This window comes from Scheffersomyces coipomensis, assembly GCF_036884675.1.
Source record: "Scheffersomyces coipomensis strain NRRL Y-17651 chromosome Unknown DFJ63scaffold_4, whole genome shotgun sequence".
Lineage (NCBI taxonomy): Eukaryota > Fungi > Ascomycota > Pichiomycetes > Serinales > Debaryomycetaceae > Scheffersomyces > Scheffersomyces coipomensis.
In genome coordinates this window covers 97,959-110,146 of record NW_027042895.1, presented here as the reverse complement: position 1 = coordinate 110,146, position 12,188 = coordinate 97,959, and the positions used below count along the sequence as shown (strand labels likewise).

At 30.9% G+C, this 12,188-nt stretch overlaps 9 protein-coding genes across 9 annotated transcripts; 3 read left to right on the top strand and 6 right to left on the bottom strand. All coding sequences in view use genetic code 12, as the record gives it.

Moving 5' to 3' along the window:
• Window positions 1–46: 46 nt before the first annotated feature.
• On the top strand, window positions 47–2,125 carry DFJ63DRAFT_139515 (uncharacterized protein). Its single transcript, XM_064903457.1, has one exon. The coding sequence runs from the start codon at window positions 174–176 to the stop codon at window positions 1,905–1,907; it is 1,734 nt and encodes a 577-aa protein (XP_064761406.1). The 5' UTR covers window positions 47–173; the 3' UTR covers window positions 1,908–2,125.
• A 217-nt stretch (window positions 2,126–2,342) lies between these two features.
• CAG1 (guanine nucleotide-binding protein subunit alpha) lies at window positions 2,343–3,647 on the top strand (the record flags this gene model as incomplete). The annotated part of the gene is made up of 1 exon (XM_064908206.1): window positions 2,343–3,647. The coding sequence occupies one exon, from the start codon at window positions 2,343–2,345 to the stop codon at window positions 3,645–3,647; it is 1,305 nt and encodes a 434-aa protein (XP_064761405.1).
• A 135-nt stretch (window positions 3,648–3,782) lies between these two features.
• Window positions 3,783–5,371, bottom strand: DFJ63DRAFT_139190 (ubiquinol--cytochrome-c reductase subunit). Its single transcript, XM_064903437.1, has one exon. The coding sequence runs from the start codon at window positions 5,251–5,253 to the stop codon at window positions 3,919–3,921; it is 1,335 nt and encodes a 444-aa protein (XP_064761404.1). The 5' UTR covers window positions 5,254–5,371; the 3' UTR covers window positions 3,783–3,918.
• Window positions 5,372–5,489: 118 nt separating this feature from the next.
• Window positions 5,490–6,806, bottom strand: DFJ63DRAFT_313205 (uncharacterized protein; the record flags this gene model as incomplete). Its single annotated transcript, XM_064906126.1, has 1 exon — window positions 5,490–6,806. One exon carries the CDS (start codon window positions 6,804–6,806, stop codon window positions 5,490–5,492), a length of 1,317 nt encoding a protein of 438 aa, XP_064761403.1.
• A 280-nt stretch (window positions 6,807–7,086) lies between these two features.
• On the bottom strand, window positions 7,087–7,872 carry DFJ63DRAFT_313204 (mitochondrial 37S ribosomal protein uS7m; the record flags this gene model as incomplete). The annotated part of the gene is made up of 1 exon (XM_064906125.1): window positions 7,087–7,872. One exon carries the CDS (start codon window positions 7,870–7,872, stop codon window positions 7,087–7,089), a length of 786 nt encoding a protein of 261 aa, XP_064761402.1.
• A 168-nt stretch (window positions 7,873–8,040) lies between these two features.
• Window positions 8,041–9,119, top strand: DFJ63DRAFT_139519 (uncharacterized protein). The gene has a single exon (XM_064903458.1). It carries the CDS (start codon window positions 8,170–8,172, stop codon window positions 9,073–9,075), a length of 906 nt encoding a protein of 301 aa, XP_064761401.1. The 5' UTR covers window positions 8,041–8,169; the 3' UTR covers window positions 9,076–9,119.
• DFJ63DRAFT_139186 (uncharacterized protein) lies at window positions 9,119–10,407 on the bottom strand. Its single transcript, XM_064903436.1, has one exon. It carries the CDS (start codon window positions 10,201–10,203, stop codon window positions 9,163–9,165), a length of 1,041 nt encoding a protein of 346 aa, XP_064761400.1. The 5' UTR covers window positions 10,204–10,407; the 3' UTR covers window positions 9,119–9,162.
• On the bottom strand, window positions 10,408–11,297 carry SDH4 (Sdh4p). The gene has a single exon (XM_064903435.1). The coding sequence runs from the start codon at window positions 11,125–11,127 to the stop codon at window positions 10,612–10,614; it is 516 nt and encodes a 171-aa protein (XP_064761399.1). The 5' UTR covers window positions 11,128–11,297; the 3' UTR covers window positions 10,408–10,611.
• Window position 11,298: 1 nt separating this feature from the next.
• MRP2 (mitochondrial 37S ribosomal protein uS14m) lies at window positions 11,299–12,127 on the bottom strand. Its single transcript, XM_064903464.1, has one exon. The coding sequence runs from the start codon at window positions 11,775–11,777 to the stop codon at window positions 11,430–11,432; it is 348 nt and encodes a 115-aa protein (XP_064761398.1). The 5' UTR covers window positions 11,778–12,127; the 3' UTR covers window positions 11,299–11,429.
• Between the last annotated feature and the right edge of the window lie 61 nt (window positions 12,128–12,188).

Sequence of the window (12,188 nt, the reverse complement as noted above, 5' to 3'; positions counted from 1 at the left end):
TAAAAAAGTGCTGCCAAAAAAACTTATTTATACGACCAAACAAAAATGAAATGTTTGATGCATGGATCAAACCATTTTTTGATTTTTAGTTCTTAACAGATAAAACTCAAAGATTGATGATCTAAAGCTACCATTATATAATTCTAACTCAGTCACAACTACAGCAACCAAACATGGTTAGGTTATCACTAGCTAGATTGAAATATCTTAATAATCTAAATACCTTCATAATAATAGCATGGATCATAACATTCATTCTCCATGAACGGATTTTAACGTATTATACGGTTCAAAAATGTTCATGGCCTGATTTACATCTTTCAAAACCAGATGAAAATAATGTATTATTACAAACGGTAAATGCCGATTCAATCCATCCTAAGGCTACGAAAGTGTTATTAGTAGCTGATCCCCAATTAATTGATAATCATACTTATCCCGGTAGAAATCCATTATTATTAAAATTATCTCAACATACTGTTGATATATATTTAAAGAAAAATTATAATTATCTTATTGATCAATTACAACCTGACTATATCTTCTTCTTGGGTGATTACTTGGATAATGGGAGATCTTCTACTGATGAATACTTTCAACAGGAATTAACCCGATTCAATAAGATCTTTCATAATAAGAAATTTCAAAAGAAGTACAAGAAGGGGATTAATTATTTCTTAAATGTACCGGGGAATCATGATATAGGATTTGGTGAAGGGGTTAAAGTAGATTCAAGATTACGATTTGAATCTCAATTTTCAGAAGCTGATTCAAATATGATTCATACTATTGAAAATGTTGATTTTATAACATTTGATGCCTTATCATATTCTTCAGGTACTCAAGATATAAATAGTGTTTCTTATAAATTCATGGAAGATAATTTCGGTCCAACGATTGTTAAAACTAATCCTAGAGTCTTATTAACTCATGTACCATTATATCGTGATCCATCAGTTAGTTGTGGTCCTTTAAGAGAAAATCCTGATTTTAATGTCTATGGTCAAGGTTATCAATATAAATCAACTATTGATAAAGGTTTATCTGAACATTTATTATTTAGAATGAGACCTGATTTAATCTTTGCCGGTGATGATCATGATTATTGTGATATGGTTCATGAGAATTTTGGTGGTACTCGAGAAATTACAGTAAAATCAATAAGTATGGCGATGGGAATTAAATATCCTGCTGTTCAATTATTATCATTTACGAATCAAGATACAAATACAAACAGAAGAGACTTAAAGGATGACTTTGAAGTCCAAGAAGATGAGATAGTTAAGCCAGCAACATCAGAATCAGCTCAGGAAGAAGGACAAGGGCAAGTACCAGTGGAGGATCAAGAACAAGATCAGAAAATCACTTTTCAATATGAAACAAGATTATGTTATTTACAAACTCCATATGTAAATGTAGTAAGTTATGTGATATTAGCGGTTATATCAGGATTATTGGTATTAATATGGAATATTAAGCATGCAGGTTCATCAAGATTCCATTATAGTTCATTATTACCATTAAATGAACCTACTGTTCATTCGAATTCCACCAAAATTAGAAACTTTTTACGAGAACAAGATGAAGATGGTAATGAAACTGGTAATAGTACGATTGATAATAATATCAAGGAATCGGATACAGGTTATTCCGGTACTTCTTTCTCATTACCTTCCACCACCAATAAATTACTTCATATACCGAATTATACATTTACAAAAAGTTTAAATTCATCATCAGAATCATTCTTTTCAAATACCAAATGGGGTCAATGGATCACTTCAAAAGTAACCAATGTTAATAAAATCATTAAAAAGTATAACCTTGGTTCTTTCTTAAAACAATCTATATTACTTGCCGTCGCAGTAATTGCCATATACTACATATTATTCTGTTTAACCTTATAAATACCTTTAACTTTTAAAAAAAAGCAACTTTTAATATACATATCATTATTTATTTATTGACATAATATTTATTTTTGATGAGTGCGGCGTAAATGACATTTCCTCATTGGGACATCTGTTACAATCTAGTTAGATCTCGTAAAAAATAAAAATCTAAATGTGTAAAAGTTACGTTTTAGAAATCATCATCGTCAGTTTCTAAGTTGATGGATGGTTGTTTTCTTTATGTTATTATAGTGTCATTCTTGTTGTTCATCTATTCAATTAAGTCTATATCATAGTATACAAAGGGTATATAACAACTTCAAGTACAACTTGCTCAAAAACCTCACTTTCATAGCTTTATTTTTGCAGTCAGTCCAGTCCCTTTTTCCCCTGTTCCAAGTTACAAGACTACAAACCATACTTTGAAACCTAGGCAGAACAACTATAACCATGGGATGTACTGCTAGTGTTCCATCTACATCAGGGGAATCTGATCCCTTTCTTGAAGAGAAACGAATCAATGATGCCATAGAGAAAAGCTTACAATTATCAAGACAGAATGAAAAGAATCAAATGAAATTATTATTATTAGGAGCTGGTGAAAGTGGTAAATCCACCGTTTTAAAACAAATGAAATTGTTACATAAAGGAGGGTTCACTCAACAAAAAAGAGTTCAATATAGTCAAGTTATATGGTGTGATGTCATTCAATCTATGAAGATATTAATCATTCAAGCTAGAAAATTAGGTATCCCCTTACAATGTGATGAATCTAATAATCCTTTAATACCTTATAAACAAATCATTTTAAGAGCCAATGCATTAGATCAAATTGATACTAGTGCTGCTGGTGGGACAAACTTCTTAAATGATTATGTGATTAAATATAGTGAACAAAATAAAAATAAACGAAAATTAAATAGTACAGGGGTAGTAACAAGTTTCTTTGGTGATGATGAAGCTACTAAAAATGATGGTGATGAAGATGATGAAATTAATGTCAACTATTATGATAATGCCAATACTGTCAATCCTAATCAATTTTCAAGACAACAGATTGCAGAAGCTATAACAAAATTATGGACTTCAGATAAAGGGATAAATCGTTGTTATAATCGATCCAATGAATTTCAATTTGAATCAAGTGCATCATACTTTTTTGATAATGTTTATAAATTTGTCGATCCTAATTATTCATGTAATGATATGGATATCTTAAAGGGGAGAATTAAAACCACAGGTATAACAGAAACCAATTTCAATATTAATTCATTCAAATTTAAAGTTTTTGATGCTGGAGGTCAAAGATCAGAAAGAAAGAAATGGATTCATTGTTTTGAAGATATAACATGTGTTTTATTCGTATTGGCCGTTTCCGAATATGATCAAATGTTGTTTGAAGATGAAAGAGTTAATAGAATGCATGAGTCAATTGTGCTTTTTGATTCCTTGGTTAATTCAAGATATTTCGCTAATACTCCATTCATCTTATTCTTAAATAAAATTGATATATTCGAAAAGAAACTAATTTCATCACCATTAAAGAATTATTTCCCTGACTATAATGGTAAACCGAATGATTTTGAAGATTCAATAAAATTCTTTGAATCAAATTTTTTAAAATTAAATCGATCAAATCGTCCAATTTATGTTCATAGAACTTGTGCAACTGATACAAATTCAATGAAATTCGTTTTATCAGCCGTAACTGATATGATTGTTCAACAAAATTTAAAGAAGAGTGGATTAATGTGAAAGTTCAAGAATAAGAACAAAATTTATGTAATGTATATTAATAATAAAAATATAAATGACAAAAAAAGTAGAATAGTTGAATGTAAAGTTCATGTTGAACATTGGACTTTCATTTATTACTAAAATGTATGTATGTAGATGGACGTGGAGGGGAATAAATATAATGAATTTCTTATATATTTGATAATGTCTGTATATATTAGGATGCAAAAGAAGTAAATTTTTTTTAAATGGTAAAAGGTAATGGAAGGACGTTCATATTTAAACCCGATTACCATCTCATCATAGCCATTTCATTTCTGTTTCTACCATAATCAAGTAAAGCTTCAATTTGACCAGTACCAGAGATAACAATATCTTTATCCCATAATGAAGCTTGAGCCCAAGCTTTGACATCAGCAGTTTGAACAGCATCAACTTTTTCTAAAGCTTCTTTAATGGAAGCTCTGTAACCAGTTAATAAAACTTTAGTGGCAATATCAGAAGCAACAGCTTGAGTTGAATTTAATTCTCTTAATAAAGCGGTTTTAACAGCAGCTTTACCTCTGGCAACTTCAGCATTTGAAATTGAAATAGATAATCTATTCCATTCTTTTAATATAAAATGAGTGAATTCATCAACAGCAGCAACATTTGAAATTTCAGCATTGAAACCCCATAAACCAGCATCGGAGAAAGATTTGGAGAAATGAGTATATTTATCAACAATGTGATATTCTTGAACAAGGCTGGCTAATTTAGCACTGGTATAAGGAGCAATGGTTGAATGATGATCGAAATCACCAAATACAGCAGCAGCAACTTTAGCTACGTAATAAGCTGGAGATGAAAGAGATTCACCTTGAGCAGCAATTGAAACATAAGCTTTTGGTAAAGTATCATCTCTCATTCTAACTTCAGAACCTAAGAATGAAGCAGTCTTGGTGACTGGTTTAACCCCTTGTTCAACTTTTAAAGCAGCATCAACAGCATCAGCTAAAGCATGATGATCGAAATTACCAGAAGCAGAAATAACAATATTAGAACCAACTAAATATTTTTCTAATAATCTAGCAGAATCTTCAGCTTGTAAATCAGCAATTGATTCAGAAGTACCATAAGTTGGTAACCCTAAAGAATAACCTTGGAAAGCAGAAGCTTCTAAATGTTCTAAAACTTTAGATGATGGATTAGATTCAATGGATTCAGCAAGAGCAGATAATCTAGTTTTAGCACTAGCATAATCAGCTTTTTCTAAGATGGCAGTTGGATTAGAAAGAATCTTAGCAATAACTTTACCAGCTTCTTGAACATTACCATTAGTAGTTTGAGCAATAATACCATTGACTTCTTTAGTATTTTCTGATGATAATAAAACACCATTTTCATAACCTGAAGCTAAGATGCTGGTGGTCAATGCGGCGATACCATTGTTATAAGGATGTTCAGCTCTAGTACCGGCACTTATATAAGCAGCCACGGTAGATGAAGTAGCATTTGGATTGATTTCACTAGCAATGGTGACTCCATTGGATAATGAAGTGTATTGGATTTGAGCATTGGAAGTAGAAATAAAACGACGAGATGCCAAGTTCTTGACAGAACGGAGACCTGAACCACGAAGCATTGTCTATGTTAATGAATATTCAAACGATATAGATGAGATACTAACTGTATAATAACCAAACAGACACACACAATATTATTATCCTTTAATTGTCGTTATGGTTTTTTTTTTTTCAATTCAATTTTCTTCTTCTGGTGTGCTCTGTTTTGTTGTTTTGATAAACCAATGAAAATTTCGCAAATTATAACAACAGTATATGCAGGAGCTAACTAATACTATTTAATATATATATAATACTAATCATCTTCAGGTTCAGAATCATTATACATAGCTAATATACCATTATCACCATATAATTCTCCCATAGCAACTGTACCACAACCAGTAACAGCACTGGTATTACTACCATGTCTTTGACCACCATTTCTATTTAAATAATGATGATAAAATCCACCATTTTTTTCAAGTAATGTAGACATTTTTACATTATTATTATGATTAGATTTTGTTATAATGGCATTATACTTCATTTTAGCTTGAGCCAAATTAACCGCAAATAAATCAGTCTCCAGTTGCTCTTGTTCATTTTCATTATTATTTAATGATTTTGCATCAATAAAATCAGCACTAACTTTGCGAGAATCTATAAGATGAGATGGGGTGCTACCAGTAGAGATTCGAGCGGCAGATAATGAAACTTCATTTAATACCGTTTTCCATACTTTTGGACTTTTAGGCATAATTGTACTGGTGTCTTTTAATTCAGAACTATCATTTCCAAATGGTAATAAACTTGATGAACTTAATTTTGATACTAATGAATAAAATTGTTGTTGTGGTGATATTAAAGGTGATGATGATGATGATGATGAAAGTTTAATTGGTGAATCAGCTAATTTAAGTAACAATGGATTATTATCTTGATTCTTTTCTTTATCTAATCCCATTCCCATTCCCACATCTAACTCAATTGGAACATGGATATTACTATCAATGTTTGAAGGTGGATCATTAAGTGGTAATGGATGAGTAGATTTAGATGGAATTCTGATATATCGTTTAAATCTTTCTCTAACTTTCGATGATTTGGGTTGTTTTAATTCCTTTGGATTTGATTTAACCAATTCTAATGATTCTAGAGGTGATACATTATTTTCATGACATTCACAAATACATGTTGATGGTTTATGATGAGCATTATTTTTACTACTAAACATTAAATCAGGTACACTATTTATTCGAATATCAGTAGTGGGTAATGAAACTCCAACTTTCCTATTCTTTCTATTATGACTCTGAATAAAAGTTTCATCAAAACTTAAAAATGATACCACATCACCTGCAATTTCATTAATTGGTTCCAAAGGAGATGAGGATGATAGCGGCAATTCATGAACATCACAACTTTTTGGTTCTAACATAAGATATTCACCTGGTTTTGTAAAATACTTATCCTTTGGGAAAGTTCTTAATGATATCAATTGTTTATTTTGTAATTTGGTTTGAATTATTCTTGGATTTCGATTGGTACTATAATATCTTTGTTTATAATCCACATAATAATAATCAATTTTATAACGTATAAAACGAAATGTTTGAATTAAAGATCCCATGATACTATTATTATAATTTCTATGAACTGATGAAAATAACCTCTTATCATATAGTAATTATACCTCCAAACACTTTCATCAAAATACATTTATAAAAAGATGCAAATTGAATAAACTTTTTTAGCGCCCAAAAAAAAAATCATTATCACCAAAAATAAATTTTCCCTCAAAACATTACTGTTATGTTATGTTATTATGTTACCAAATAATGTATATATATTTACAAGAAAAGAAAAATGGACTATAAATTAATATATGACTATGTGTGTGAATGCTCAACCTAAAGTTGAATGTAAGCTCTTTGTTGCATGGCAGTTTTATGCATTTGAGCTTTTCTATCATACCCAGATGATTTACCTTCATAAGCAGAAATAATTTCTTCAGCTAATCTAACTGCTAAATCGGGAGATTTCTTTTTATCAGATCCATCTAAGATCCAAGTAATAGCAAATCTATTTCTTTGTCTTCTATTTAAAGGAGATGGGACGATTTTATTTTTGGCTGTACCAGTTTGAACCACTTTGGTAGTAACTAATGGACCTAATTTATCTAAAGTTTCCTTTAATATTTCAACCGGATCTTTCCTAGTCTTTAAATGTATTATGTATAAGGCTCTCGATACAGTTTTTTGAGCCGTTGATTTTCTACCATGTCTCATAACAAGATTTATTAAGTTTTCCACGGTTGGATCAGTTAAAATTGGAACTTTTTCATTACTATATTTTTCAGCTTGAGCTAATTGTTCTTCAGTTGGTTCAAATTTTTCAGTTAAAAATGGACTTGGATTAGATAATTGAGAAAGATAAACTTCAGTCTCAGTTTCGGGAACACTCTTACCTGATTTTAAAGTTTGTACTGACTTTAACCATTCATTTACATCTTCTTCTGTTATAGTATCTTTATTTATAGGATATACTTGAGCTAATAAACTTACATCTTGATCTTTCTTGGTAGTAGATGATGAGTTGAATCTGGATGTTATCAAAGGTGTAGCTCTTGGAGCAGCACGCAATACTCTTGGAGCGTAAGCCGCCACTTTAAATGAACAGCCTCTTATCATTGACATATTGATATGATTAGTGAAACTGATGTTAAACCCTTTCATTCATTCATTCATTTGCTTTCAATTATCTTTGAAAAATTTTTGGTGAGACAATTTTTGGTCAAAAGAATTTTTGAATTTGTTAGCGACTGCACATAATAATCAATCTTGAATATATTTATTGGTAGCGCTTGGAAATCTTGAAAGAAAGCGCGTTATACATAATAATACGTATTATAAATTGAAATCTCAATAGACCTCAATTTCAAAACATTGAATTCCATCAATTGATATAGCATATAGAAGAAGACAAAGAGAGTAATGACTCTAAGCATACCTCATCTAGATCCTGATCTAGAATCACAACTACGAGAAATAGTGGTTCAGAAACAATACGTCATAGATAAAACAGATAACTCAAACAGATGGACTAGTACGATACTGCCGAAATTAGTTTATAGACTTAATGATATTGTCGAAATATCAACTAATGAAGGTGAACAATTCAGTCAACGACCAGAGGGTGTTGATTTAATACGAGCCATTCAATCCATCCAAGATAGAATCATTGCTCATTTACAAGATAATTTCCCCACCAATCCTCCTTTCACAATTCATAGAATATCGGAAATACTACTTGATAGTAAAAAGGAAGGTTATGATTTAATTAATAATGTTCAAATTCTAAAGTATTTCAATTCCATATCTAAATTGATTTTGGTTTCAACCGATGTACTGGATTTCCCACCTACAACTTTTCTGGAAAAATCAATCATTAAATCAGATGTGGAGGTTGTTGAACCGATAATAACAAGTCAAGCATCCTCTATAAGTATCCCATTAGTGGAAATCCCCTGGCTTAAAGATGAAAATGACGGTATAAAATCATCCGATATATCATTAGATGAAGGAGATAGTGCTCATAATATGTCTAATGAATCACCCGTCAATGATGATATGATTATATCACCACCTCCATCCGATGATAAGCAAGTTAGTTCTGTGGGTAATTTAACAGAAACCATAGCTCCATCTCCAATCAGAAGAAGACGGGAAAATGAACAAGATTTACTGTCATCATTAATCCTTGATAATAATGAAAATGTATCAAAACGTCCAAGAACTGATAGTGTTTCCAAAGATGAATCTATTTCAACAGAAGATGCAAAGGAAAATATCGATGAATCTAATGAAAAAATAACCTCAAATGGTGATATGACTGTATAATACTAATTTTTATGTTTACTGTATATTATTTCTGTGTATACTACAATGTAAGTTTTTTATATTTACCAATTTTTCGTGTGTTTAATTTTAATATTGAGTTGGAGATCTTTCTCTATGTCTAGAAGGTTCATAAGAATCAGTACGGTTTCTTCTTCTATCACTTGATTGACCAGGAACATATTGATCTCTATCACGTCTTTCATATGGTCTATCATAAGGTCTATCATAAGGTCTACGATAATAGTTATCTCCTCCACGATTATCACGATAGTCTCCTCCACGATTATATCCACCATAATCTCTACGACCAGAACTACCTTCAGGAGTATAAGCATCTCTTCTGTAACCACCTCTACCTCTATAATCACGACCTGGATAACGACGAGGAATGAAATCACCATTTAATAAAATATGACTGGCAATAACTTCATCCCCACTTTTTGATTCATAATCGATTTTCCATTTACCATTTCTTGGACCTCTATCTTCTTCAAAAACCCATTGATTAATAGCTTTTACGGGAATATAATCAACAAAAAGTGGGATTCTCTCTACTGAATATTTTCTTGGTTCTATTGGTGGAGTCAATGCATCTTTTTCTTCATCATTGGCAGCAGCAGCAATAGCATCATTATATTCTTGAAGTTGTTGTTCATATCTTTCTTCTTCTCTTGATTCATATTCTTCACTTAATTTAGAATCATCACTTGCAGAAGGATAAATTGAACCAAGAATCTTACTACGAATATATTCAGCACCAGCTTCATTATCAAGAAGTACAATTCCATGAGTTCTAGTTCTATTTAACCAAGCTCTTTCCACGGCATAATCACCTGCTTCTTTTGCTAAGGTCTTCATATAATTTTGAAAATGAATAGCATTCAAAGGTCTTCTTAAATTAGCAATGAATAAAGCTCTCGTAACATGGAATGAAGGTTCATCTTTTATTTCATATACCACTTCTTCTTGAGGTTCAGATCCATCTGAAGCTTGAAGACCTTGATGATCGAATGGTTTCTTTTCAGGTTGTTCTTCTTGAGGTTCATCACCATCTCTTCTTTCCACTTCCATATCGTCCACTATTTCTCTTCTCTTCTCTTCATAATCAAGTACCTCGGTATCACTCATCTTTATCTTTGTGTATGGAATGGGTCAATGGGGTAAAGCAAGTTCAAGAATTGATGGAATTGAAACTTGTCGTATTTTTTTAAGACATACGTGAATTTCTGAATTTTTTTGGAGTTGTACTGTTATGTCCTTTATTTTTTTTCACTGTACGTGTGAGAATCTTACTGTCTCGTATTTCTTTGAAGTGTGGTTGGGATATGAGATTCATATCATATTACAACAGATCTCTATGAAAAGATGAATAATGATACTTTGTAGAATGTAATGGATGTAAACCTAGATTACAATTGTTTATGATACTATTTACATTAATTAAATAAACAGAAAATGTAGAAACTATATACATTTTCAAAGAGTCCATGATTATAATATGAAGATATCCTTCAATTAACATGTTGAAGTGGTTACTTAAGCAAGAAACAAGTTTCTAACTAATTCGAAAATACCATTACCACTGGTTTCAAGTAAATAAATACCATATAAACTAACAGCACTACCCATAGTTAACACACCAGAAGCGATTTTATGCCAAATACCAAATACTCTTTGAGGAATATAATCAATGATACAAGATTTGAACCCAGCATGACAATGGAATAACAATAATACCGAGAATATATAATCAATCATAGGATATTCAGGTCCAAATATAAAAGGTACCATCATAGTTGGAATCATTGATAAAGTGACTATTTTTTCATAAGCCCAATGATAACCACCTTCAGAAAATCTAGCAGGAGGAGCAACATAGGCATCGTTGACTGTACCTACAACATGACCTGCTGGTTGTTCGATCTTTTTAAATTTGGAAAAGTCAGGTTTTAAAGATATTGATCTGGTTATATATATATTTGAGATGAGATTAATTGATTTTATTTGATTGGTGGGTCTGTATGCCGAACGAATTAACAGTATTACTGACATTTTCTATTATGATTCTATTAGTGTTATAGATGTATGTATGTATGTATGTGATGAACTATAACTTATTGTTGGCGTTGAACAAGATAAGTAAAACTATCAAAGAAAACTTTTGAAATATAGTTGGAGAAATAATTTTTTTTTGTGTGTGGGTGGTTGGTGGTTGAACTTACTACGGGAGGTTTAAAATATGAATATATTCTATAACGTATATTATACAAAGCTATTTACAAGTGATTATAAAGTCATTACAAGGTTCTTCACAAGAAGAAATGGGAATTAAGTAGGAGATTATCATTTAAAATCTACCAAGAAGCAACCTTAACACCTGGTATCAAACCAGCTCTAGCTCTTTCTCTAAATGCAGTTCTATTCAATTTGAAATCACGAATAAGAGATTTTGAATTACCGGACGCAACACATCTATCTCTGATTTGATTATAGGCGGTATATTTTGGCATGGAAGTTAATTGTAATTGAGCTTCTAATCTAACTCTTGATGGTAATTCGGTATTTCTAGCGATATATTTTAAAGCATTTCTGGTGACTTCATGTTCTTCATATTGTAATCTTTTGAATTGATCTCTGATGACTCTGGCATTCACGAATGAATGTTTTGGAATATCAAACTTGACAGGGAATCTGAATGGCATTTCTAATTTGTTGTTATCCTATCTATACCAACATCAATTTACCTATATGATTTGAATACTGTCTGATAATTCTGCGTTTTCAAATTTTCCAACTTTTCGCAGAGTCTTGAAATTACGCTTTGTAATAGTAAATAACAGTATACATTGTATATAAAGTCTGCAAAATTAAATAGTACTTTATTTGAACAGTATCTACTATTATTTTAGAGTGATTTTAGTCCTTTGATCATATATTCAGTTTGATTAGATGATCATCAACTCAAGCTCATCTCATAAAGTAAAACATTGACTTAGTTTGTGGTGAACTATATAGATCATTTTAAAAAGTGCAGTAAATTTATAATGGAGAAAATTAGTTTGTCAATTGTTAGTAATATCAAAATTATCTACATATATATAAGCAACAATTAT